The sequence below is a fragment of the Trachemys scripta genome, chromosome 2 (genome assembly GCF_013100865.1).
Source record: "Trachemys scripta elegans isolate TJP31775 chromosome 2, CAS_Tse_1.0, whole genome shotgun sequence".
NCBI lineage: Eukaryota > Metazoa > Chordata > Testudines > Emydidae > Trachemys > Trachemys scripta.
Genome location: NC_048299.1, coordinates 216,454,704 through 216,479,429, shown reverse-complemented (window position 1 = coordinate 216,479,429; position 24,726 = coordinate 216,454,704). Strand labels below are relative to the sequence as shown.

The following is a 24,726-nucleotide window of genomic DNA, read 5'->3' as shown; positions in this document are numbered from 1 at the left end:
CTGGGCTTAAAGCCTGGAAACTGGAAGGCAGAACTGAACCCTCATAAGAATTAGATATTAATCCTGAGTTCAAGCCTTACAAAAATATGTGGGATTAATTGCAAATATGATCTAGAAGCAAGGCACCCTGAGATTAATGAAACTGTCTGGAGAAACCTTACTACACAGATACACACTTCTGTGCATGGTGAGTAAATATTTGATTATTTAGGGGTAGGTCATATGTTGATTAAATAAGATCTCACATCTACTGACCTATTTGGCAAAAGCTATGAAGTAACATTGTGTAAATTGTGCTGCTCAGAAAACTGCTTGCTTGGTCATCTTTGAGGACATCCAGTACTGGGTCTCTTCTTGGAAAGAATAATTATATTAAGTGCTACCTATGATCCTCAAAGAAAACAACTGCATCTTAGGGCTGGTCTACACTTAGTCCGGACTTCGGACTAAGGTACGCAAATTCAGCTACGTTAATAACGTAGCTGAATTCGAAGTACCTTACTCCGGACTTACCGCGGTCCAGACGCGGCCGGAAGTCTCCCCCCGTCGACGCCGCGTACTCCTCTTGGCGAGCTGGAGTACCGGCATCGATTGTGAGCACTTCCGGGATCGATTTATCGCGTCTTAACCAGACGCGATAAATCGATCCCAGAACATCGATGGCGTGCCTCCGGACCAGCCGGTAAGTGAAGACTAGGCCTTAGTGCTGGCAGATTGTTTACATGCTGGGCACTAGCTTACCCAGTTGCAAACCAGGAAATTGATACTCCGTCAAAAGACCTGGTTTGTTTGAATGTGCTACGATTAGAGAATCCCCAGAACAGGAAGCGGAGGATGATTACAGGCTACCACACCCAAAGAAGACATCTCAAAGATACGTTCTATGGATACTTGTGTAGATGGGAAGTTTCTGGAAGAGAGGGCCACTTGGCTCGTGGTGGAGAAGAGGTCAGACATGGTAGGGCAGGTCCCTAGGCAGTCCCAGACAGGCCTAACATTTCAGGTTTTCAGAGCTTTGTTTATTTATCCTGTATGGCACATTTCCTAAGATTAGTTTCTGATAGACTCTCATCATATAGGCAGTTCAACCAATGGCCCAAGGAAGCAGTTCTGGAAATCCTTTGCAAATGTATTACCTTCTGTAGCTTTTGTATAATTGTCATCCCAGTCAATAACTGAGTAATTGAAATCCTGCATGATCAAAGATATGACCTTCTGACTGCTCGCTCTGCTGATCTACTTTCTCTAACTCTCAAGGTATATAGCAACATTGAGAGTCATCTGACTATATTTATTGCCCTTACCTCTAACCAGACTGCCTCTGCTATGTTAGCGAGAATATATCCTCTCCCTGCAAGCTCAATATCATATTAAAAAATGTGCACACAGGTACTTTTAACAATAGGAAAAAAAAAAAAAAAACAAACACAAACAGGACTTAATTTATCATAGTATCATACAATGGATAATATTTTTAGGCTCAACATCTTTAATTATTTTGAGAAGAAAAAAAAATGTCTACCCACCCATCTTGATTTCAGACCTGCTTTTGTCTCTATTTGGGTGAAGTCCTGGTTCCACTGAAGTCAATGGAAAAACCCCAGTTGACTTCAATGAGTCCAGGATTTCTCCTTTGGTAGGATTTTTATGCTATTAAACAGATTTTGACAATGGCTGAGATAAAAAAAAAGTTTTTCAAAGGTAGTGTGACCAGACAGGGGGTAGGGGGTAATAGGAGCCTGTATAAAAAAAAGACCCAAAAATCAGGACTGTCCCTATAAAATTGGGACATCTGGTCACCCTATTCAAAGGGGCTATTGAACATGCACAGTAATTAAATTTAATTTTACTGTTATATAATATCAAGGGTTGAACTTGTTGAACTTTAACATAATGTTTCCCATAGACATTTGATTATTATTTTTAGATTTTCCAGAAATGTTCAAGGCACTTTACAGAACAAAGAAGAAGAAAAGGTCTCTGCCCCACAGTGCTTGGAATCTAAGCCTCCAGTCTTGCAACAAGGTCTATGTGGTTGGACCCCTGCACCCATATGGAGCCCCAATGAAATCAATAGGGTTCCACATTAGTGTCGAGGTCTGTTTGCACAGATCCATGGCAACACTGGGGTCTAATTTTAGATGTGATGAAACAATAAAAGTTAGCATAAAAAAGTGGGATGGAAGTTAGTAGCGAAGATGTGGTCGGGATAGGGAAGGGTTGCAGTAATAAGATTTTTTGTTTTGGTGTATAGCCACCTTGAGGGTTCTCTTATTTTTTTATTACTGTTATTCATTGCTTGTTGCGTACCCTGAAGTGCATTCTTATAGGGAACTGCAGTATGTAGAAGTTGGTGGCTCAATGAATGGGGACTCAGGGGTTGTTCCATGCATCAGGGAGAGAATGGAAAATAAAATAAAGCTCAGAAGCAATAAGAGGAGAAAAACCAATGGGGCAGCAAATCTGGTATCGTCTGCAGATTTGAGTGGAGGGGCAAAGGAATATGACAGGCTGTCAGCATGTTGGGCATTTTCATGCATTTCCATTGAGCACAGTATAGCTCCAGAGGACATGTAACGTGGTAGTGAGTCACATTTAACAGTATGCTTTTGTCAGATAAGAAATATATATTTTTTAAAACAGACTTGCATTTTGATTATTTAGGTCTATATGAAATTTATCTTATCAGTTTTTGTGGTTAACTGTATTAATACAATTTCTTCTTTTAAGCTATTCATAAGCTTTGGATGGTGAAAACTTTCCACAGATCAATTTGGGAATTTATTGGGTTTCTAGTCATCATTACTTGCTTTTTCTGAGACCAGCCCCAAGTGCCTTTTCTTTTAATCCTTGTCCTGCAATACCCTATGAGTAGCCTGAAAATCAATCACTTTGACCAATCATCATGGTGTTGTTGGACAAATGGAAATTCAGCTAATTAAGGACAGGCTCACCTTGTTGGAACAGACAGGGCCTGTATAAAACCTGCTACCTGACTGCAGAGAGGAGCAGCTGCTGCTGCTGGGAGGTAGGCTACAGTCACTCCCTGAGTGGAGGGAGGCAAACCGGGGGGGGGGGGGGGGGGGAGCCAGATACTTAGGAAGAAGCTCATGAAAGCAGCAGCAACAGGTAGGACTGTACAGGGACTAAGGCTGCTTGTTATAAGGTCTCTGGGCTGGGAACCAGTAGTCAGGGTAATCAATCACAGTTGACAATATACAAAATTGCCCAACAAGGCTTCCTTCACCACCCCCTCAATAAAATCCCATGAAAATCCATGAGCCTTACAACATTCCCTGAAGGGTAGATTTGGGCACTTTAGACTAAATGCCTTCCAGAGGTGGGGATCCCTCATGTAGAATGTTCTGCCAACAGCCCCTCCCTGCTTGCTCAGGCACATCAGACAATTCCAACTGTAGCAAATCAGGATAGAAATTCCTTTTTAGTTTAATTTTTCTTAGTCAGTACAATTAATTTCGTGTCACATTTTTCTGACATTAGATCAGATATGATTCTTAATGCATACTTCTAATACTTCATTCATGCTAGTGAATTAAGGCCAGATTCTGTCACCCTTACTCCTGTTGATTTCTATGAGATTACAAGCAGCATACAGTATTACACAACTGGAACAACGATGGCAGAATCTGCCCCTGAAAGAACACGCGTTTAAAAGCAATGTTAGATTCCAAAACAGTGTAAACAAATTCTCTATTAATGTTGTACCCTCTTGTCTCCCTATATCACGTCAAACACATCTATGCAGGGCCAAGTTCTGCAGTGCTTGCTCAGATGAGTAGTCCTAATGGGGCGACTGAGTACTTGTATAAGTAATGACTGCAAGATTGTTTACCAGTGGGCCGATGCATCATCCTGATGCTGTTCCCACTGAAATCACTGTGTTTTGCTATTGATTTAAATGGTAGCAGGATCTGCCCTCAAATCCTGCTACATGAGCCTCAGGGAAGTCAGTTGGGGGTTTATAATGTGAACATGACCCAATATCCGAGAGAGATTTTAAAGGTTTTCCATTCAGCAGAAGGCGAATTTTAAGCTCCTATGGGCTGATATGGGTGACTAGATATCAGTCACATGTTGTCATTGAGGTGGTTGTTCCGAAAAGCCACCTTTATTCTTTAGTCTGCTTCTTAAAAAGTCTAGATACTGCTCTTATGTATTGCTAGAGTATGAAGTTACAATAACTACCAAAATCAATCCCATCAGGGCTCCAAAAAGGCATCAACGGAAACTTTTATAGTTCTGCTGCAGGATGAGAATTAAAATGTAACAAAAATAACTGCATCAGGTTTAGCAGGTCAGTCTCATACCTGCACTTTGCTAACCCATGACCTACTAGCTTTGCTTATCTGGTATAAAGTACAGACAATGTCTGTTGTGATACTTCAAAACTGGTGGTTCAGTGCCCTCAGATTATCTCACGTTATGACAACAATATCACAACTAATTTCAGCACATTTTAGTTTTTAGTCTGTGTTCTCTGCATTTTTCTAACTACTTTTCTTTTGTTCTTCTTTTGAAATAGCAGGAAACCCAGCACTGAAGAAAATTAATATTGCTTCGTAAGACCAAAATGTATAGACAAGCACTGCAGTCAGCTTTCATTTATATTCCCTGATGAAACCTTGACTCTGACTAGGATATGGAAAGATGCTGCCTAGAGCCCTAAGGAGGTACAACTTATAGACACACATGCAGCTACTTTTCCATCTTTCTGTCTTTCTTTTCTTTTTAAACTTATGAAGATAGAGGGTGAAATGCTAGCCCAGTTGAAGCCAATAGGAGTCCACAATTTCAGAGCTGGGGCACCAGAACCCCTCATGAGGTTGGGGTGGAGTGCCATGGAGAGCACTGATGAATTCAACTAGCTAGGCTGCAGAGTTCAAATGGTCTCAACAAAGCAGACATTCTTTGATGAATAGTTCTCACCGCCTCCTGCATGAGGTTCATCTCTCACTGATGGATGCAAAAACATCTTTGGGCTGAGACAAAGCTCAGAATCTATCAAACCAGTGTACTACCTGTATTGCTATATGGGTCAGAAACCTGGACCCTCTTACAGGCAGACATGGAGCAGCTAGAGGATTTCATATGTGCTGTCAGCACCAAATCCCAAGCATAAAGTGGTTTGCCTTTGTGCAAAATATTAGTCTCACAAAGATTTGGCCTTCCTTCAATCACTCATTATGTTCAAAAACAATATAGCTATATTGCCAGGATGGACAAAAACAGCTTGGCACACCGTGCTCAAACTCTCCATCGATGTGTGAAGGGGTGCATGCCCGACACCTTACCTTGCACTGCCCATGGAGCACCCTACAGATTCATGGATTCTCAGGATTGAGCCAAATCTGGGAACTTCATTACACGATGCCTGGTGCAACACCATCAACCATAGTTCCTCTGGCTGGCACAACGGTCCTTGGCAGACTATGTATGTTGGATGATGATGGAATTTTGCTATTGATTTCATTGGGGACAGGATTTCACCCAGAAAGTCAAGGTTTTGTCAAAGAAAACCCACAAACTACTGCATATACTTACAGCCAGTTCAAACAATGCTGCTGTATAATGCTCACCACACATACTCCTGTGTCCTGTGGTGTGGAATATAAAACTCTTTGCATTGAATAAAAGCATTAGGAACTACATAACGTAAGCTGCCAGATGTCTTCTCCTTCATGGCCTTGCCTAGTTGACACTGCAGATTTCACACCTTATTTTACTTGAAACCACCATCCACTACGCCTCTAGACCTTGCCATAAATATATGCATGCACCACTTCTGGGCACATTATCTAATCTTTCCTCACCTTTATGAGGCTGCCCTGAACAGGAATTTGAGACAGGGAAGTGCACAGTGAATTGTATTCCTTGCAGCCAGGGGCCCAATGTAATGGTTTCAGAGGCTCCTGCACCCAGTTTTGCTTGAAATGTCTCTCTATAACTCAGCAGCTAAAGTGTGTCTCCTTGTCACAGCAGAAATGCTGGCTGATGTCACGTCATCTCACCTCTCTCTGAAATCTATGTTCACAGGAAAATTATTAAATTGTCTTTCAAACAAAAATCTTATGCCTGTGGCAGGGAAAACATGGGGGGTTTTTTGAGTGGGGGGGAGTTAGTGGGGGACAGGAACGAGGAGGACATGGGGACTTGCCAGTGTAGTCGAATAACCCACTAAACTAATGTTTGGCCATTAGTGCTAAATTAGAGCTAGCACTGAATAGACACTGGGAAAATTTTTAGCCACAAATTAACAAACATTTTTGCACTTACTGGATAGGTGCTAATGAGTTTGTATGTAAGTTTTACTGTCCATTCAGAGGAAGCAATCAAAAGATAAATATTAAGTAGATAATTACATAGGATCTTAGTACATAGGATTCACACAAATTCTGTTTATGATTGCCTAGCAGCCAGTACATCTATAGGGCTAGTGATAAACACATTTACAGGCTGATAGCCTCAAGATGCTATTTATTTCAACAACAAAAGAAAATAGAAAGAAAATCAAAACATGTTTATAAGACATCTCTTTTTAGAAGAAAAATATTTTAAGTTGGAAGAATCTTGGATGCTTGAACTGCAGGACCATACATATAAGAATTTAAATATACAAACTCAAGCCCCAGTAATGATTATGGTGCTACCATTTCATAAACAGATTCAAAGTAGCATTATAAAGCACAACATTAGAGCTGGACAAATGCCACAAACAGGTGATTCACAAATGTTTTCATGAATAAAAGCTACGAGTTCAGTTCTCTGCTATTCCTGATGACGTATTATCGGAGTTCACAAATATTCAGATAACTACCAAGTATACATAAAAATATTAACGAATCACAAAAGCTCAACAAGTTGCACCACAAATGCCTATTCCTCTGGAAGATCAGACTGCTTAGATAGTTGCCTAAATATGAATTTAGTTTCCTAACTTTAGGCTTGTGAGTTTGAAAATGTTGGTCAACATGATGGGCTGAAAGTTACTAATGCCAGCGACAGAGCTCAGATTAGCATTCCCAAGCCTGCGCTCTGACCACTTAACTAAATCCTCCAGACTCAAAAACTTGTGTGTCAATTTATTAAAAAAAATCAAACTGCACTGAAGACATTTTACAAACTCTAGTGTTTGTGTAGGTTTGGCAGATTTCAATTTTTATTTTTTTGTAAATTCAACAGTTAGTATTGCTTGTTATTTTAACCTTTCTCCATTTTTTATATATTTTAATAAATGTTCACAGGTTTCACAGTGGTGCTGCATGCAGCTCCCCGAGAACCCACAGGGCGGTGACATCAGGGCAGCTCGGAGCTCCCTGTATACCGGATCAGTGCATGCACAAAGAGTGGCAAAGACTGCAGCCCTGTTGGGGCACAGCAGAGACCCCCAGCCAAGGCCACGGGGTGGAGGACGAGCCCCTGGTTGCCAGGGAGGCCCCTGCTGCTGAACAGCTGCTGCTTGGGGACGTCCCCTGCACTTCCCACCAGTGAATGAGTGGGACTGACAGCAGGGCTACAGAGGGCTCCCTGTGCAACCGTAGTGCTGGCTACACCGGATCATTGCATGCACAAGGTGAGGGGAGGCGGTGCTTGCTGACTGTTTCCCATGGATATATACATTTTTTGTCGCTTTCACTGTGTCAGGTGAAATTTATGTTTATTGAAGACTAACTATTTAAATTGAATCCTGCCAAGCCACTCTATGTGTGAACAGAAATTTTCTATCTGACTGTAGTACCTCCAGCGGAGGCTGGAGGTGTTTTGTTTCATTTTGTTAGGATAACTAGTGTGTACAAGGATATGTGATAGATAATCTCCTACTGGAATTCTCTCCAAGAAGCTGAAGGGATGTTCATGTAAGTTGTTCTGATACTATGCCTTCTAGGAGACTTTGTAATCTGACTCCTACTTCTCTTTTATATGCATTGATTTGTTTGTTTCTGCTTGCAGGCTACATATATTATGTCGGTTAGCCCTTTATTTCTTCCTATATGTCTAAGCCTTCAAGTCAAATTCAAGTTTGGATGTTGGCTTGGATATATGCAGCTGTGAAGATGGTGTCACAGCTGGAAATATTTATGAAAATCTGATCTTTCTAATTTGCATTTTGGGGGAAGTTGTTCAAATAATTTTAGATCTGTTAATCTGAAAGAACTGGTCTCAGGGAATCTGTTTCCAACTATTTGTCCTGAGAGATGCAAGGTTTCAGTCTCAGGATATTGGAATTATGTCAATTTTTTTCGTAAAGTGTCTCCAAAGATTAGTAACATATAAACATAGGAATATTCATATTGGATCAGAACCATGATCCATCTACTACATTATTCTGTCACCCACAGTTACCAACTGCTTCAGAGGAAGGTGCAAGGAAACCCAAAATAAGCAGTTCTCATATAACTTCTCCAAAGGGAAAATTTCTTACTAACCCACAGTATTTAGAGCCTTGCAGGGTGAGGTTTATATCCTCAATGATATCTTGTGGCAATGAGTTCCACAGTCTAATTACATGTTGTGTGAAAAAGTATTTCCTTTTATCAATTTTGGATTTTCTACCTGTCAATTTAATTGTGTGTTCTTTTGTTCTGATATTATAAGAGGGCCAATAGAAGTTGCTGATTTACTTTTTCTGGATCATTTTTTATTTTGTATACTTTTAGCATGTCCCCTTTCATTAATCCTCTCTAAAGTAAACAGTTTCTCTTCATGAGAGCTTTTCCACACCTCTATTCATTTTCATTGCCCAGGTAGGGTCTTTGGTTTAGTGACATATAGCATCATATTATCTGTGGTTAAGGAGATTTTGTTTACTACCCTTTTATATTTATGATTCATAGCAGGTATTTCCCATTGAACATAACAGGGTCTAAATTGACATCAATATTTCTTTAAAAAATGCTAAGAGTTTTTGCCCTTGTATTTCTTCAAGCTTCAGCTAAAAGTGAATTTTTGCAGCTGCTTGAAGTAATTGAAAATTGGAGTTTAGAATTGAAATGCTGACAAAACCTTACCCATTACTGCATTTAGCATACTGCCATACTGCAATCAGCCCTATATTGTGCATTTTTGTGTTGTGAATCTCTCTGATCTAAACATTTGTTAGCTTAAAATATCAATTCAATTTCAATCCATTATGCTCTTCTCAGAACTCCCATCTGGCTTCCAGTGCCATGCTGTATGATGTGCTCCTTAGACACCAAAGGCCTGATTCTCTCCTCACTTACCTTGTTGTAAATCTGGAGTAATGTCATTGAAGCCAATGGAATTACATCATTCTAAAACTGGTGTGAGAGGAGACTAAACCCCAGAGTATGGCTACATAATGGTCTTAATGTATTCTTTACATCTTGCTTCCACAATTTTGCTGCTGTACCAATTTCTGGAGGAAGTGAAATTCAAAGTAAATAAAATAAATACACCCCCACCCCCACCCGCCTTTGGGGTCTTTCAAGAGGAGATGATCCTAGTTCTGTTTTATTCCTGCTGAATCATCATTCAAGACATTTGCAGTCATTTCCAAGACAGCTCCTTAAAACAAAATCGACTTCATACAAATGGAAAATAAAACTGTTTTCTAAAGGAAATGCCAAGAAGAGGAAATAAAATATTTATCACCTGGAAAAAACACTGTTTACTGCAAACTACTTGAGGGTTTCTTGTGATTGGAGTTGACAGTAACTGATTAAAGAGCTGTGTGAGAGCACTCTGGTCACATGATGTGCTTGCGTGAATTGCTAGAACTACAGTGGTTTTTAAAAAAATCCTGTAGTAAGCCATTTTCAATTTGCTGTTAACTTGGGCCCACTTTTCTTGCTTTCTGCCTTCCACTCAGCAAAGACTGTAAAGATAACTGTTACCTTTAAAAGTAGTTATTTTTGGTGCCTATGAGTAATAAGAACGAAAAGCCTTCTGCACTTAGCCAGAGAATAAATGCCAGCACTGCAGTAAGGTGAGTGGCAGGTAAAAGGTCAAGTACACCATGATACATTTGGACTTCAATTTTCTTATGGCTTCCCTTACGCTTCTTTATTAGGCTTCATTACCAACAGTGGTTAAAGTGGGAGTTTAAAAAGGAACTCTCTGAATGACCTTTTGTGTCATAAGACAGCTAGGATACCTGGAAGCTAACTAGACAGTGTATGAGCACCAGGAGGTTGGTGTTACAGTAGGAGCTCTTTCTGCAGGCTGGTGCTTCTCCAACCCTCTCTGCAGTGTTGTCCCTTTACACTCCCTCTCAAACATTTTTAGAGAATAGAAAAGTGAAAACAAAAATGTGTATTTGTTTACTGCGTTTGTTAAAGCCTGAAACGGCCTAAAATTTTATATGCTAAGAGGAAAGACTCCTGGTAATTTAAATGAGCTATGGATCAGTCCCTAGATCATTCTGCTACTCATTTTGCAAAAGAGATCTTTTCCTGATCTAGACCATCTCCCCACTCACCACCTCAATTGCCTCCCTGCTGGGTTCTCAAAGCATTTTATTTTGTGGAGCTCTAGGAAGGGCTCTGCAGAGCTCTGGTGGCACTATCTGAGTATTTATGAAGCACTAGTCACGAATCATTGCCACAGATTATTCAAACTGAAAGCTGTTCATGGGTGTTCTGGGGCTGATAAAATGAAAGAGATTTTATTTCAAGCATTTGACTCAATTATGAGAGAATGAAAGAATTCTTCTGCACCGTGAAGTGTCCGCAAGGTGGTAAGAAACACACAGACTCTGTGCCCATTAAATGTAATAGAATGAGATCAATAATGTTACATTCAGTAGGCTCATACGATGTGATTCTTCCTGCCAAGACTATTTAATTCAGTAGAACAGGATGGCCAACCAGGCACAAAGGCTATGCTATAATGCTTAAATTAAGACTAAAATTGGAAATTGTCTCTTCATTCGTAGCACAAAAGACATTAATGATGTGTTTTTAAATTACATTCATTATGAAGAGTGAGCAGATCATAGGTTTACTGCTTTATTAACAGACACACTGCAAAAGATAGAGGCTACGGAAAAGTAAAATAAAACATTTAATGCCATTATAATTTAGTTAAGGGAACAGAAAACTGAGGAAACATATTTAAGGGATTTTATCTCATAGTGGAGAAATAGGTCAAAGTGTAAGCTTAAAGCAAACAAAGCTATTTTATTTTACTTTGTAAGACCCCGGTCTTTCAAACCCTTACTGATGTAAGTAGTCTTTGCTCATGCAAGTAGTTCCATTTACTTCTATGGAAAGCCTTACATAAGGACTTCCCAACTGTGCAAGATTGGACCCATAATTTGGAAGACATTTTACCCTACATTTTGCACAAAATTCCCATTGCCACTAATGGGAATTATGAGCATAAAATGAGGATAGACTATGACTTGTGGATGTTAAAGTCATTATCCATTTAGGATTTTCCTACTGTAATATGCTAAGACTTACAATATGTTTTATATCAGAGCAGTAGCCGTGTTAGTCTGAATCTGTAAAAAGCCTAGGAAGGAGTACTGCGGAAAAGGAGTTAGGGGTTATGGGGGACCACAAGCTAAATATTAGTCAACAGTGTAACACTGTTGCTCCCTCCTCCCACAAGCAAACATAATTCTGGGATGTGGACAAATTGTAGAAAGTCCAAGGAAGAACAACAAAAATGATTAAAGGTCTAGAAAACATGACCTATGAGGGAAGATTGAAAGCACTGGGTTTGTTTAGTCGGAGAAGAGAAAACTGAGGAGGGACATGATAACAGTTTTCAAGTACATAAAAGATTGTTACAAGGAGGAGGGAGAAAAATTGTTCTTCTTAACCTCTGAGGACAGGACAGGACAAGAAGCAATCGGCTTAAATTGCAGCAAGGCCAGTTTAGGTTTTGGACAGCAGGAAAAACTTCTTAACTGTCAGGGTAGTTAAGCACTGGAAGAAATTGCCTAGGGAGGCTCTGGAATCTCTGTCATTCGAGATTTTTAAGAGCAGGTTAGACAAACACCTAGATAATACTTAGTCTTGCCTTGAGTGCAGAGGACTAGACTAGAAGACCTCTTGAGATACATAAAGGATGAGAATAATTCTGAGAGGAGTGAGCTAAAAGGTGAATAATGAGGAAGACTATCTTGGACTAACATAGGAAGCCAGCCAATAAAGTTCATATCTAAAAGCATTTGGAGAATAGTTGGATGTGTTTAATAAATTCATGTTCTTGCGGCTTTAACCATCTGTTAGGTGACCAATAGCCCAAGAGGACTCAAATCTTTGCAGCATTGAGCAATCTTTGTGTAAGGAAGACTTGTCACCGAAAATTCTCTTTAGTATATTAGACACAAGCAGGTTTCTTTCTGTGTCAAGCATGCATGCCAAATTCTCTCCTCCCCCCCACCCATGAACAAACATACCAATTGTGGAAAATAAAGTGATCCGATTGGCATATGGAGTAAATGGAGCACTAGCTCAGTGATATGCCACTCCCTATTTACCTAAGTAAAATTCTGTGCATACACTACATATACTTCTATATGTACTGTTGCACTCCTGGGACCACTCCAGCTGTATGACCATTGGAGCAGCCCTATTAAAGAAAACAACTCTCCCCACACACCTGCCAGAGAAATATGTTTTTTCCTTTCGCGCAGTGTCTCTATAAAGTACACTGGCCCTGGGTGCAGGACAAGCAGGCTGTAGTCCTGCACCAATGACAAATTAAGCACTGATATCTTTCAACCTATTCAAGTTAGATATAGGAGTGTTATGCTGTGAACAGGGGCAATTGCTATCTTTCTAACGGAATAGGCTGCACTTGTTTCTTGCACTCAGAGGTCCTGAGACATCAAATCTTACAGTCATTAATAAGTATACAGAAGCTTTCTAATGTAATTTTTAGAAGGTTCTTAAGAAAATTATAACTAATTTCCCTCTTCCTTTGAGGCCTGTATAGTAGGATTCAAAGGCCAAAACATTCAAAAAAAGGTGCCTAAAGTTAAGCTTCTAAATCCACATTTAGTCACATAAGTGGTTTGATTGTCAAAACTTCAGTGGGAGCAGCTGGCTGTTTGGTACTTTTGAAAATCAGGCCATTTCTTTAGCTGCTTAAATAATGATTTAGGAGCATAACTTTAGGCATTTATCTTTGACAATTTGGCCATAGTACTTTAAACAGCCAGAAGAAGGGTCACAAAATATAGTTCTAACAAAATCTGTATGAAATTCTCCAAACCATTTTTAATGCTGTTTTTTCTAGTCAAGTAACGTATGCACAGATTACATGGTGATGTGTTATAAACAGAGCTGGACAAAATTCAGAATTTCCCTTCCACAGGGATTTCTGACATTTTAAATAAAAAATGGTTACAATTCAGAATGAAACCTAGAGATGTCATAATTTCCTACCCAAAGGAACTTCAAATAATTTGTTTAGAAAAAAAACCAAACCATTTCCGTTCGATTTTTTAAAAATGAAGTGAAGCAGCTGGGTGCCCTGACTCCTGGGGACTCCCCAGTCTGCTTCTAAGGAGTCAGGGGCAGTTTGGGGAGTCTCCCATTGTGGAGCAGGAAGCCTGGAAGCCATGAGAGCCTTGGCTCCAGCTGGCATCGGCTGACTTGGGCTTGTGGAGCTTGAGCTACGGGGTTGTAAAATTACAGTGTAGACATTTGGGCTCAGGCTCTCTGGGATCATCTCCCCCTTGTGGGGGTCCTAGAGCTCAGGCTCCAGCCTGAGCATGAAGGCCTACACTGCAATTTTACAACCCTGTAGCCTGAGCCCCGTGAGCCCAAGTCAGCTGACATGGGCCAGCCAATGTGAGCCAGCTGCAAGTGTTTAAATGCAGTGTAGACATATTCTGAAAGTCCCCGCTAAAGCTGGGGCTCTAAGGATTTTGAGGCTCCTGACTGCTGCAGAAAGTCCGGAAGCCCAGGGTTCCTCCCAACCCCAGGGCAGTTCACATGGCAGGGCTGCCCTGGAGCTGTGGACCCTGGAAGCATGTGCTCCCTGGCAGCCCACCAGGCGAACTAGCAGGAAATCAGGCAGGTTTTCATTGGAACCCTATCTTTGTTTGGCAAAAGTTCATTGAAACTGTAATGTTTCTGCAAAACATTTTGGTTTTAACAAATCAGCATCTTATGATGAAAACCCGACCAGCTCTAGTTATAACTGGCTAGTATATATTGACATCCATTTGGAATGGCTTCAACAATTCACTCCTGGCTTTGCCAGTCTTAAGTATTATGACCATCCAAAACTCAGGCTGATAAACCTTTGTACTCTTAGCTGACCTTGTGGTCTCCTCAACTGGGCTTAACACAAGCAGGCAGAATCCCCAGAATAGTGACAGTCACAAAAACAGAGCCACCTCTGTTTATTACCGAAGGAGAGTACAGCTGCATCTCCACTTCAGCTTCAGCCCCAGGTGGTGGGGCTTGGGCTAGGGCTTCAGCCTGGGTGGCAGAGTTCGGGCTTGGGCTTCAATAAATTTGTGATTTATTGTTATTGTCTGAGTACTGTCTGTGACTTTTAATAAAAATACCTATGCCAAAATCGTAACTTATTCATCACCTGTGCTTGCTCTCTCTCTCACGCACACGCGCATACTGCTCTACACATGAGTGTGTGGTGATAGTAGTTTATTGTCAGGAGTGGGAGATAATATTTAGATATACACAAAGGAGGCATACAGATCATCCCAAACTAAGTGCTCTGACACATTTATTCCACCATTTACTATCTTTGTCCATGTCACACAATTTACTGAAAATCTGCATTAGATGGTTTTAGGGAAATTTTACAATTGTCGTCTGCACTATTTTGTCTGTCTCTGCCAGTAAAGCTAGGCTGTTTCACTGCAACGGTGCATGACCTTTACAGTGCTGAGGAGGGCATGGCAAGCTGCCCAGAGCCCAAGTGCTGCACCTCATGTCCACATAAATGTACATAAAACTCATAGGATTTTAATCAGAATGATTTTTTATTTATTAAGTACTGTAAATATACTCAATGTTATACACAGCAAATAGAACTATTGCTTTGAGGGATGCAAGGGAAGGAGAATCAATCAAAAGAACAGCACTGAGCCTCCAAACTCAGCTTCTGGCTGTCCAGCTTTGTATGTGAGGCTATGCAAGGGGAAGTGGCCTATGCCCTTAAAGAAGGAAGCTCTGAACTCTATGCCCATTGCCCCACTGTTCCAAGTGCCCAGGTTGTACAGTATAGTGACAACTGTGAAGATTTACGAGACTACACTACCCTGTGTGAAGAGAGAGTTTTAAATGAGAGATGCTCAAAGATAAGCTTGAAGTAGGGAAATATGTGATGAACTAGCTAGTATGTACAGTATGCATATCCCTTCCTTCTACTGGATAAAATCAAGACCTTTCAACTATATGCCATAAGACCTATCCTGCTAACAGTTAACTGAAATACCCCTTCAGCTCAAATACGAATGGCCTGTGTGGCTGGAGAAAGAGGACATGAGTTTTACACCGCTTGCCACTCTGGAGTTCTGAAGGGTGGCCAACTGTGTCACAGTGACAACTCTAGAGTTCCTAGTACTGTTGGCTGAAATGTTTTTTTAGTGGAACACCTTTCCATCAGAAAATGAAGTTTCATTTAAATGTTTACATGGGAACATGTCCATTCCAACAAAATTTCCCAATGAAAACATTTCAGAATGATTCAAAATCAACCCATTTTGGCATAGTGGATCAGTCTTGTCACGTGTTGCTCCGTGGGTTCTTTCATTGGATGAATGCACATTGTTTCAGATGAGACACAGGAAGTGACAGTGTGAATGGCAGCTCTCTCTTACTGGCTGGCTTCAGTCTTTTGGGAACAAGTCTGTGAGATAGAAACTGCATTCTGACGCCGTTCCTGCTGCTACAAGCAATGCTGGGCAATCCGTCTCACAGCTCCGCCCCTCCCTCCCCGCCCACAGGCCCCGAGAGTTGTGTTAGAGAAACTGGCAGACCCCAGTGCTAGGCTGCTCAGAGGCAGCATTCTTCTATGGAGCAGTTCAGGGTTGGAAAAAGAAAGACCAGCAGTCAAGGTTTGGGATGGCTCAATCAAGAAGCTCTTATGGAAGCTTTGCACCATGAACGCTGGGAAGAGAAGGGAACCAGATTGTCAGAAAGAGGAGTCAACAGAATTCACTTTTCCCCAAGGCAGACCGGCTCCTCTGGAAAGGAGTACTACCTGTGGGCACAAAAGAATGCCAGGATGCAGGAGGTGGTGATAGAAGTGATGATGAACAGGAGGAACTTAGCACAACTTCAGTTACTCCAGCAGCACAGGAGGTTGCTTCTATTATAGAATGCCTAGAGACTCTCAGTTTCCTCTAAACCTTGTTTCAAAACTTCAGCCCTGGAAAGGATGTGATTGGTGCAGGCAGTCACAGCTCCCAGGTGCAGGGAAGAGGCACTGTCTCCATCTCTGCTGGACATGGCTCTGGTGGGAAACACTGGAGGGGAAGGCAGTACTCCCACACTGCATTTCTCTCAACAGCAACTGTCACCAGCTACTATCCCCTAACCCCTTCCCTCAAAGTGCATTAAAAAGGCAACTAGCCAGCTTTGGCAGCATTTCAAAGTCCATGCTGGGGTAAGAGCACTGCCATTTGTCATAGGGTCAGTCTGGGCCATGACCCCAAAAGACTGGGGACATCAGGTATTCTGAAACATATGGAACACAGTCACGGGGCTACCCCGCAGCAGCAACAGGTTAGCTCGGTAGAAAAGCAACCAGGCACTGGCTCTACTACAGAGCAGAGGCTGACACCACAAGTGCTTTCCATTACACCGCTACCTCAATATAACGCAACCCGATATAACACAAATTCGGATATAATGCGGTAAAGCAGTGCTCCCGGGGGGGCGGGGCTGCGCACTCCGGTGGATCAAAGCAAGTTCAATATAACGCGGTTTCACCTATAACGTAGTAAGATTTTTTTGGCTCCTGAGGACAGTGTTATATCGAGGTAGAGGTGTATATCGTCAACTAGGTACACCAGCATCACTCAGACCACAGCGGAGTGTGTTTAGAATGGGGCCAAAATACGATCTCAAGCATCCTAGAATTGTGTTGCTGACCACAGCATGTGTGAGGAGGGTAGCGGTGGCCATGCTTCCTTTCATCTTTGTGTGGGGTGAGCTTCTCAGAGGTCTTATGGCTGCAGCTGCCCCCCCAGCTGCCACACACCTAGTGGCTCCTATTTTGCTAACAAGGCAGTGCCAGATGTGTGTGCTGCTGTAACGTTGTCAAAAGAAAACATTTCAATGTTTCCAAAACAAAATATTTCAGCTTATTTTATTCCACAAAAAATATCAAGGTTGATATTTTCATCCCAAATTGGGACAAAACAAGATTTTGAAATCAGGATGGAAATAGTTGCTAGAGCAAACAAATCCATGACCATTTATCTCTAGAGGATATTTGTACACACAAACATTATATTTTATATCTCAATCACATCCTCTGTGCTGTTATGTCATTACTCAGATCACAGGGTACCAAAATGTAAGGAAAATACCACTCTCTGGTACAAGTTTATGTTATCATACCTGCATACTTTTTGTTGTAATAGTTACTGTGGCACACAATTCTTACTTCAAATTCATGGCTCACTTTTCAATTCAAAACTGTAATGACCCCAAATACGTGCTAGTGTTACGTGATCCAGAAATTGCATCTTCTTAACATTTGAAATTGATGATCATTTTTGTGCATAAAGATTCAGAGTTAGTGTTTGTGCAGACCTTGTTGTCTGCAATTTTGTGTGCTCTTTTTCTTGCTCCCTCTTTCTCTCTCGGCTATTTTGTTCCAAATTTGTTACTTTACTAAAGACAGTTGATCAATAAAAAAGAAAATGTGTGGTAGAGGAAGCAGCATCTTAAAAGACAAAAAGAACCAATAATCTGTATCTCGTAACAGTATCACTACAAAACAGATAAATTATATGCATGCTAATCATAATGCCTTGCACTTGCCTACTTAACACACTGTACTTTAAAAATACCTCAAGTCTGTAACCTGAGTTTAGTGCCATATTTCTGTAGCTTGGAAAAAAAGTAACAACAGCTGTATAAAATATTCAACAGCTTTTCTTGTGGTCATTAATGTCTTGATTGTAAAAATACCCTGTTTATGTGCCAAAGAATTTCCAGTGTCATTCACTTCCTACCACAAATTTGTGGTTCATGGCCAAGGTGTACCCTGAGGAGCTGAGAGGAAGGGTTTGACACTCTATCCATCTTCAGGATAATTAGATCCCTTAGGGACAAAGGACAAATTGAGTAATAACAAAACACAAACATCAATCTTCTAAAGAAAAACAACTGTATGTATTGATCCATTAGAAACCTGTAAAATAGGCAACAAGACCACTGAACAGTTAGCCAAAGAGCAAGCCATACTGGTGATGCTTGGGGATTTTTTTAAAAAACAAACCCAGTTCTCGTAGGGCACTGCTGTGAGAAATTATGCTTTACTGATGCGGCTCTACAGTAAGTCTGTCAGCCTACAGCACAAAGCGTTATCTTTCACTTATTTCCTTAATAAGTAAAGAGAACAGAGGAAGGATTTTCACAGCTGGCAGTATATTAGCACTGCATCTGTTTTCGTCAGGGAATACAGTTTTTAAGGTTGTTTTAAATCTTGTTTAATTTTCTTAGTTTTTTTAATGGGGTCTTTTCCCCTCGGAGGATGGGAGAAAAGGGTTGGATGGGAGATCAGAGTCTGTTGCCAGCCCACACTTAGTTATGTATCAGACACCAGAAGGGGTCTCACAATAAAATTCACACAGTTCGCTGATTGCTGGTCTCAGGAACCTTCTTTGCTAAATTGAAGCATTTCAGATATTTTAAGTAAAAAGCATTTACAGAGTATTTCACAGGTTGAATGTCTCCCCACTAGTCACATTTCTCACAGACATCTATTGTTATACCAAAATGAAGGTGAGGATCCCTATATATTAAGGATTTATGAAGATACCCAGTTTACAGTTAATAGTACAATATTCTGGCTATATGTCTCTAAATAAATTTCTCTCACAGACATTTCCTAGAGAGCCAAAGCACAATCAGTTAACAATGTACTTCTTAAAGTGACAGTGCATTCTTCTAAGTGTAAATAGCTTTTTTTTTTATTAAAGTGATATCACCCCATGCCAAGCATTCAAAGCTATCTGAAGTGCTTAGGCAGCAATCAAACAATAGATCACAACCTATGCACTGCCCTTACCCTACCTATCCTCAAAAGAGAGGTTCCCAATTTCTCGACAGACAACAACTCAAGAATGATCTTTACTCTGTCTTGTACAGGGGCAAGCACAGAAGTGGTTCTTAATAATAATGTACATCTGTGACAGTCTGTACCCGTGTTCACCCTTTTTACTGGACTGTGATACATTTTGTATAAAGTAGGCTTTGTGAGGTATCATTTGAAGACTTATAATTTGCTGACCATTACTGTCCAGGTAAAATATGTGTAACGACATTGTATGCAAAGTTGCAATATTCTACTGTATTGCATTACTAAAATGTGTTCCAGTTCTGGGGAGTGGCCACTCTCTGGCAGGAAAAAGGGTGTGGGCAAAAAATCTATATCTCGACAAAGAAACAGCTCAGAGTTCCCATCCACACAGACATTTTGTCTCCTGAACCTCAACTGGAGATGCTTCTTGAAGAAGAGAAAGAACTGTAAGAAGAGAGAGCAGATGCCCCAAATTATTCCTTCCTCTCTGTCTGACCGTGGCATCCACAACACCTGAAGAAGCGACATTGGACTGTAGAAGGGGATCCTGACTGAATGTAGTTCAGCCAACAAGATTGCTGTAATTTGTGGTGAGAGAGCCCTTGGCTTTGAATTCACTTTAGTTTGCTAAGTTAGGCATTAGCTGCATTTTACTTTTATTTTTCTTGTAACCAATTCTGACATTCAATGCCTTGTTACTTATATTCACTTTAAATCTGTCCTTCTATAGTTTGATAAACTTATTTTAGCTAAACCAGTGTGTTTGAACTGAAGTGTTTGGGATATATTTGTGCATATCATTTTCTAAAACAATGGACTTTATATCAGCTTGTATTGCCTAGGAGAGAGCTGGGCAGTACAAGATGTACATTTCTGGGGAAACTCTGGAATGGGGAGTTTGCTGGTGTCGCTCTACAGTGTAATTCAAGAGTGGCTGGCTGCAGCACTCATACACTGTAACTGACAATAACTTACATGCTGGAGGCTGTGTATGAGCAGACCAGGACTGGTTGCTCTCGCAATGAAGCAGTGTAAAAGGTACCCTAGGTTAGACAGCTGAGGTGACACAGATGTTCATCAGTCCAGACTGTACTCTGGGTATGTCATAATATCCTTCCTTCCTTCCCCATGTAGTCTGTGTTCACTGGTCCCCAGGATCCTAAGGTGCCCTCTCCTGGCATGACCTTATGAATTAATGCAACAATAAGGCACAACAAGGCTACAGTAAGAAATGAAAGCTAAGAAGTGGGCAAAAAGAATATTAAATAAGCATTGGAGAAAAGGGTATTTTCATGGCTAATAGGTCTGTATCACTGTACTGCCAATCCATAGAGAAGATCTGCATCTAGGATGCATGGTTGTATTTACTATTTTATAGTAATAAAATTACCTGCTGCACAAAATCAAACCTAAGTAAGAACTAAGCATAAAGCTTCAAGGACTTGGTCTATATGCAAAACCCATCAGTCACACATACTATTTCAGGTACACCTGGCTGAGAACTGATGGCCACACATTTCATAAGACTTTGACATCTCCTTTCCAAAATCATTGCTCTCAGCTATGCCATTTTCTACTTTGCATAATATCTAGATTAACCTAATCACTGGATTTTTTTTAAAAAGTTTGAATATGCCCAGGAATAAAGAGAGGAAAAATAGTGCTGGTTTTATTCTCTCAAGTGGATAATCATGAGGTTATCTTTCTATTTATGGTTGAAAATTTCCCAGGAAAAACTACTTTAGGACAGGGTGCTGGTAAACACTGTCTTGAACTTGGTTTTAACTAAGCAAAATAATTGCTTCAGGGTCTAGCAAGTTCAGCAAGCACAGAATGAATCTTTTCAAACTTTGGATGCATCCATTCAAAACTTAGGAGTAGGCTTGGTCTAGCCACTACATCAAAGTTGGTCCTCTCTACAGAATGCTGCGTGACCAAATAGACCTGGACTGGTAATCTGTAACCCTGCATGTTTCTGATTGCTTAATGCTTCAAGCCTACAACTCTGCATTATTGTTGTTTTCATATAATCAAATGTTTGTGACTTGTTTATATAATATTGAAAACTGAAGTATGAGTCATGACATGTATAACTTTGTTGAGAAAATACTGAATCAAAACCTATACAGACATTCTGATGTTCAGTATTATAATTTCATATATTAGTATTACGCCCACTGCAGTTTCACTTTGTATTTGTACAATCCTGAATTAATCTGCAAATCTACTGTCTTATACAACCACAATTTGAATATGTACTAAACTAAGTGTAATGTGGTGTGCATTAACAAAACAGTTTTTAAAATAGAAAATGCCTTAAACTGGGACTAACTAGTTTTTCCTGGGTGGCGAAAACCATGATTTTACCTGGTAAAAACCATCTCTGATAAATACTATGCCATCCCTGTTTCTATTACAAGGGTGTAGATTGGGCAAAACAGAATAGTAACTACCACTAACCAGGAGTGACAAGAAGTGCTGAAGAAAATAGTGTGTTTTTGACACAGTCATTATTAAAACAGTAATAGAAGTCAGTAGAGAGACCTCATTCTTATGAGGCGAGAACAAAATACACAGTGGCTGGAAAGAACAGAGCATGCATGTCCATAAATGACATCCTCCTAAATGATGAAATTACCTGAAGTGACCCCTTACCTTGGAGAGCCTGTAGAGTACGAGTCTGTACAACAATACAGAGCTGCAGAACCAGCTGTGGTGCACTTTCCAGAAACGTGGCTAGCAAGTGCAGCATACTCACATCTGCATACTCATATACCATTTTCCAATAAAACCGCCATCTGTCGTTCTCTCCACTCTGTCGACTGCGGATACCTAAGTATATTGTGTGGAAATACCTAGAAATAAGAGAGAGATTAAGAAGACACTGCAGAATATTTAAAAAGCACCATTTTTACTCTAAACTAACCCACCCTGTCCCAATATGCTCCAAGATAATGAATGGAGGGGACTATATTCAGAAGGGACACAATATTCTAGTTCATAATATTTTGTTCAGTAGAAAACAAAACAAAAAATTATCTTAAAAAAGCCATTTTTGAAAGCTTACCACTTTTGTCGTATGTGTTAAATGCATTCTATTATTTTCAAAGATAAGGCATTTTAGGTTCAAACATAGAAAAGCTGAGGTCATCTATGGCCTTCTGCAAAACCCATTGAAGTAAATGGAAAGACCTACTAACTTCAGTGAGCTTTGGCTCAGGTCCAAACGCCCTAAACCTGCAACAGGTTCTGCTTGGGCAGACCCTTATGCTCACATAGACCCATACTGACTTCATTGGGACTCTGTGTGGGCAGAGGAGTCCAGCATACATGGAGCTAATTCTAGGATCAGGGCCTTAAAGAGCTGTTGTGCTCATTAGCCCTCTTTTCCGGAGTGAGAGGCAGGATGAATACATTACTAAACTTGGCCATTTTAAAATATTTTTATGGTAGTCTGGATATGTTTTGAAGGGGGGACAGCTACAAATTTCCTTTCCCATGTAGAAGCACTAGCCCCTATTCAGATGGTTTCTATATAAGAGCAGCACCTGCTTGAAGATAACACTCAGCAGTAACCTGAAGATGAACAGAGGTAGATGGAAAACACATGTGTCTACCATAATCTGAGGGAGCAAGAGGACAAGCACCTGGCTAGCAACCAAATAAATGGAAAGCTGCAGGTGTAGGAGGAACTGGTTTTGTTGGAGGCAAAGGGATGGTTGCTGATGGACAGTGAAGCTACCCAGTCACTGAAACCTCCCATGTTCTTTGCAGAGACTATAGCAGCTGCTTGGACACCTGTGCTGTCTCCTGGGTGGCCTTTGATCTGCTGTCAGGAAGGAAACTCTGAGTCTTTTCTACCAGCCACTTCTGTTACCTGCAGGAGAAGGAGAGGATGTTTCATTCTAACAGAGGGCTGGAGGCATGTGCCAGGATGAGGACAGACCTCAGCGGGCAGCTGCTGCAGTATGTGCTGGGGGGTGGGGCAATGCAACACAGGAAGGAGTTCAGTGGCCAAGTGGTTTCTCTGTCAGCAGGCTCTTACCCAGCTACCCCTGTCTATTCCCTCCCTCTCTGCCAGGTTGCTCCTGCTCCCTAATCATTCCATTTATTAGGACAGGAAAGCTTCCCCCCTTGCTGACTGAGCAACACCTGAGAGTGGGCACAGGTGTTCTTCTCCTTACCCCAACGCCAATTTCACTCAGGCAATTTTTGCTACAATGAAACATCAGCATCTTGTCATCTTTATGCAGGTGCTGCTGACCTAATTTCTGCTGCTACTGGTTCTGCCCCTGATAGACCAAACTATCCAAGCAGAAGGAGAGGTTGGGGGAGGGGAGGAAAGAGAAGGGAGTCTACCTACAAAAGGAAAGAAAAAAGTAAAGTTAATTAGTGGTCCCAGAGCAGTTAAGTTACAAGTTAATTTGTTTTCAAACTGACCTAATTTAGCTGTTTACTCACTATGACTCTCTTTGTTTCCAAATTGGAGAGTCAGTTAAACAGTGAGTCCAGCAACACCTCAAATGTTACTGCCTGAATGGAACTTTCTGATATGGATAACAGGGGTGCATCTGGTTACCCACAAAATTCATGCATCCCACTGAAGGAGGAGGTATCTGAGTAGATGTGAGGACTTTATCACATTCACTTTTAAGTGTTATGTATCACAAAATTCAACCAGCCAATCATGCTCTTGTAATTAATAACTATTAAATATTAACTAATCATTTTAATTTGATGAGATAAAACAAACACTGCAACACCCCTCCCACTTTCCACTCCCCACCCCAAAAGCCCCCATAACAAAACTGAGTTAGCACAGCGAGGCAAGGTCTTGATTTACAGGCAACATCCAGCCTCACTTCACTCTCGGGCTCTAACTTCAGCTGCATCTGACAGGATTTCTGAACTCTGCGATATAGAATATTCCAGGCACAGTCACCACAGTGTCAGTTCACATAGAAAAATCACTGTTGTCACTCTCCCCAATTGCAGGGATGGGCAGTGAGTGGAGCTCCAGCCTGCACCCAGTCAGTGTACACCAAACAAACACAGGGACATAGTCTAGAGACATGTTGGTGTGAGTAGAGTTGAGTCTGCAGTACTGGATGCTCCTCAATGCATACCACATGGTGCATGAGAAAAGTGTAACTTAACATTGCCTAAGCTTTGGACTTTGCCGTTGAGTGTTGTAGGTGGGACAAAGCAGTGATTAGCTGTACAGGGATGGCGCAAAGCAACAATAAACTACATGGTGATTGGCTGGCAAAGAACACAATCCAGGAAGGACCAATGAGGCAACAGAAGGCATATGGCAACATCACAGTGATGATCAAGACAGCAACCTTGCCATCTCAGGTGACTTAGAGAAGGCAACAAAACATCAAGGACTATGTGGGCATGAGCATGATGAGATAACTGGAGGCACAATGCAGTATTATGGTAAATGTTGGACAGAGTGAGGGATTGTAGGGTTATTAAAGAAGGTACTAACTGTGA

The 24,726-nt window shown here is 41.0% G+C and overlaps 1 protein-coding gene across 1 annotated transcript in view; it reads right to left on the bottom strand.

Moving 5' to 3' along the window:
- XKR4 (XK related 4) overlaps window positions 1–22,078 on the bottom strand; it is an 82,125-nt gene extending 60,047 nt beyond the window's left edge. The window contains exon 1 of the mRNA XM_034762935.1: window positions 21,883–22,078. Within this exon, the coding sequence (XP_034618826.1) occupies window positions 21,883–22,006 (124 nt within the window). The 5' untranslated portion in view covers window positions 22,007–22,078. The remainder of the gene's footprint in view (window positions 1–21,882) is intronic.
- Between the last annotated feature and the right edge of the window lie 2,648 nt (window positions 22,079–24,726).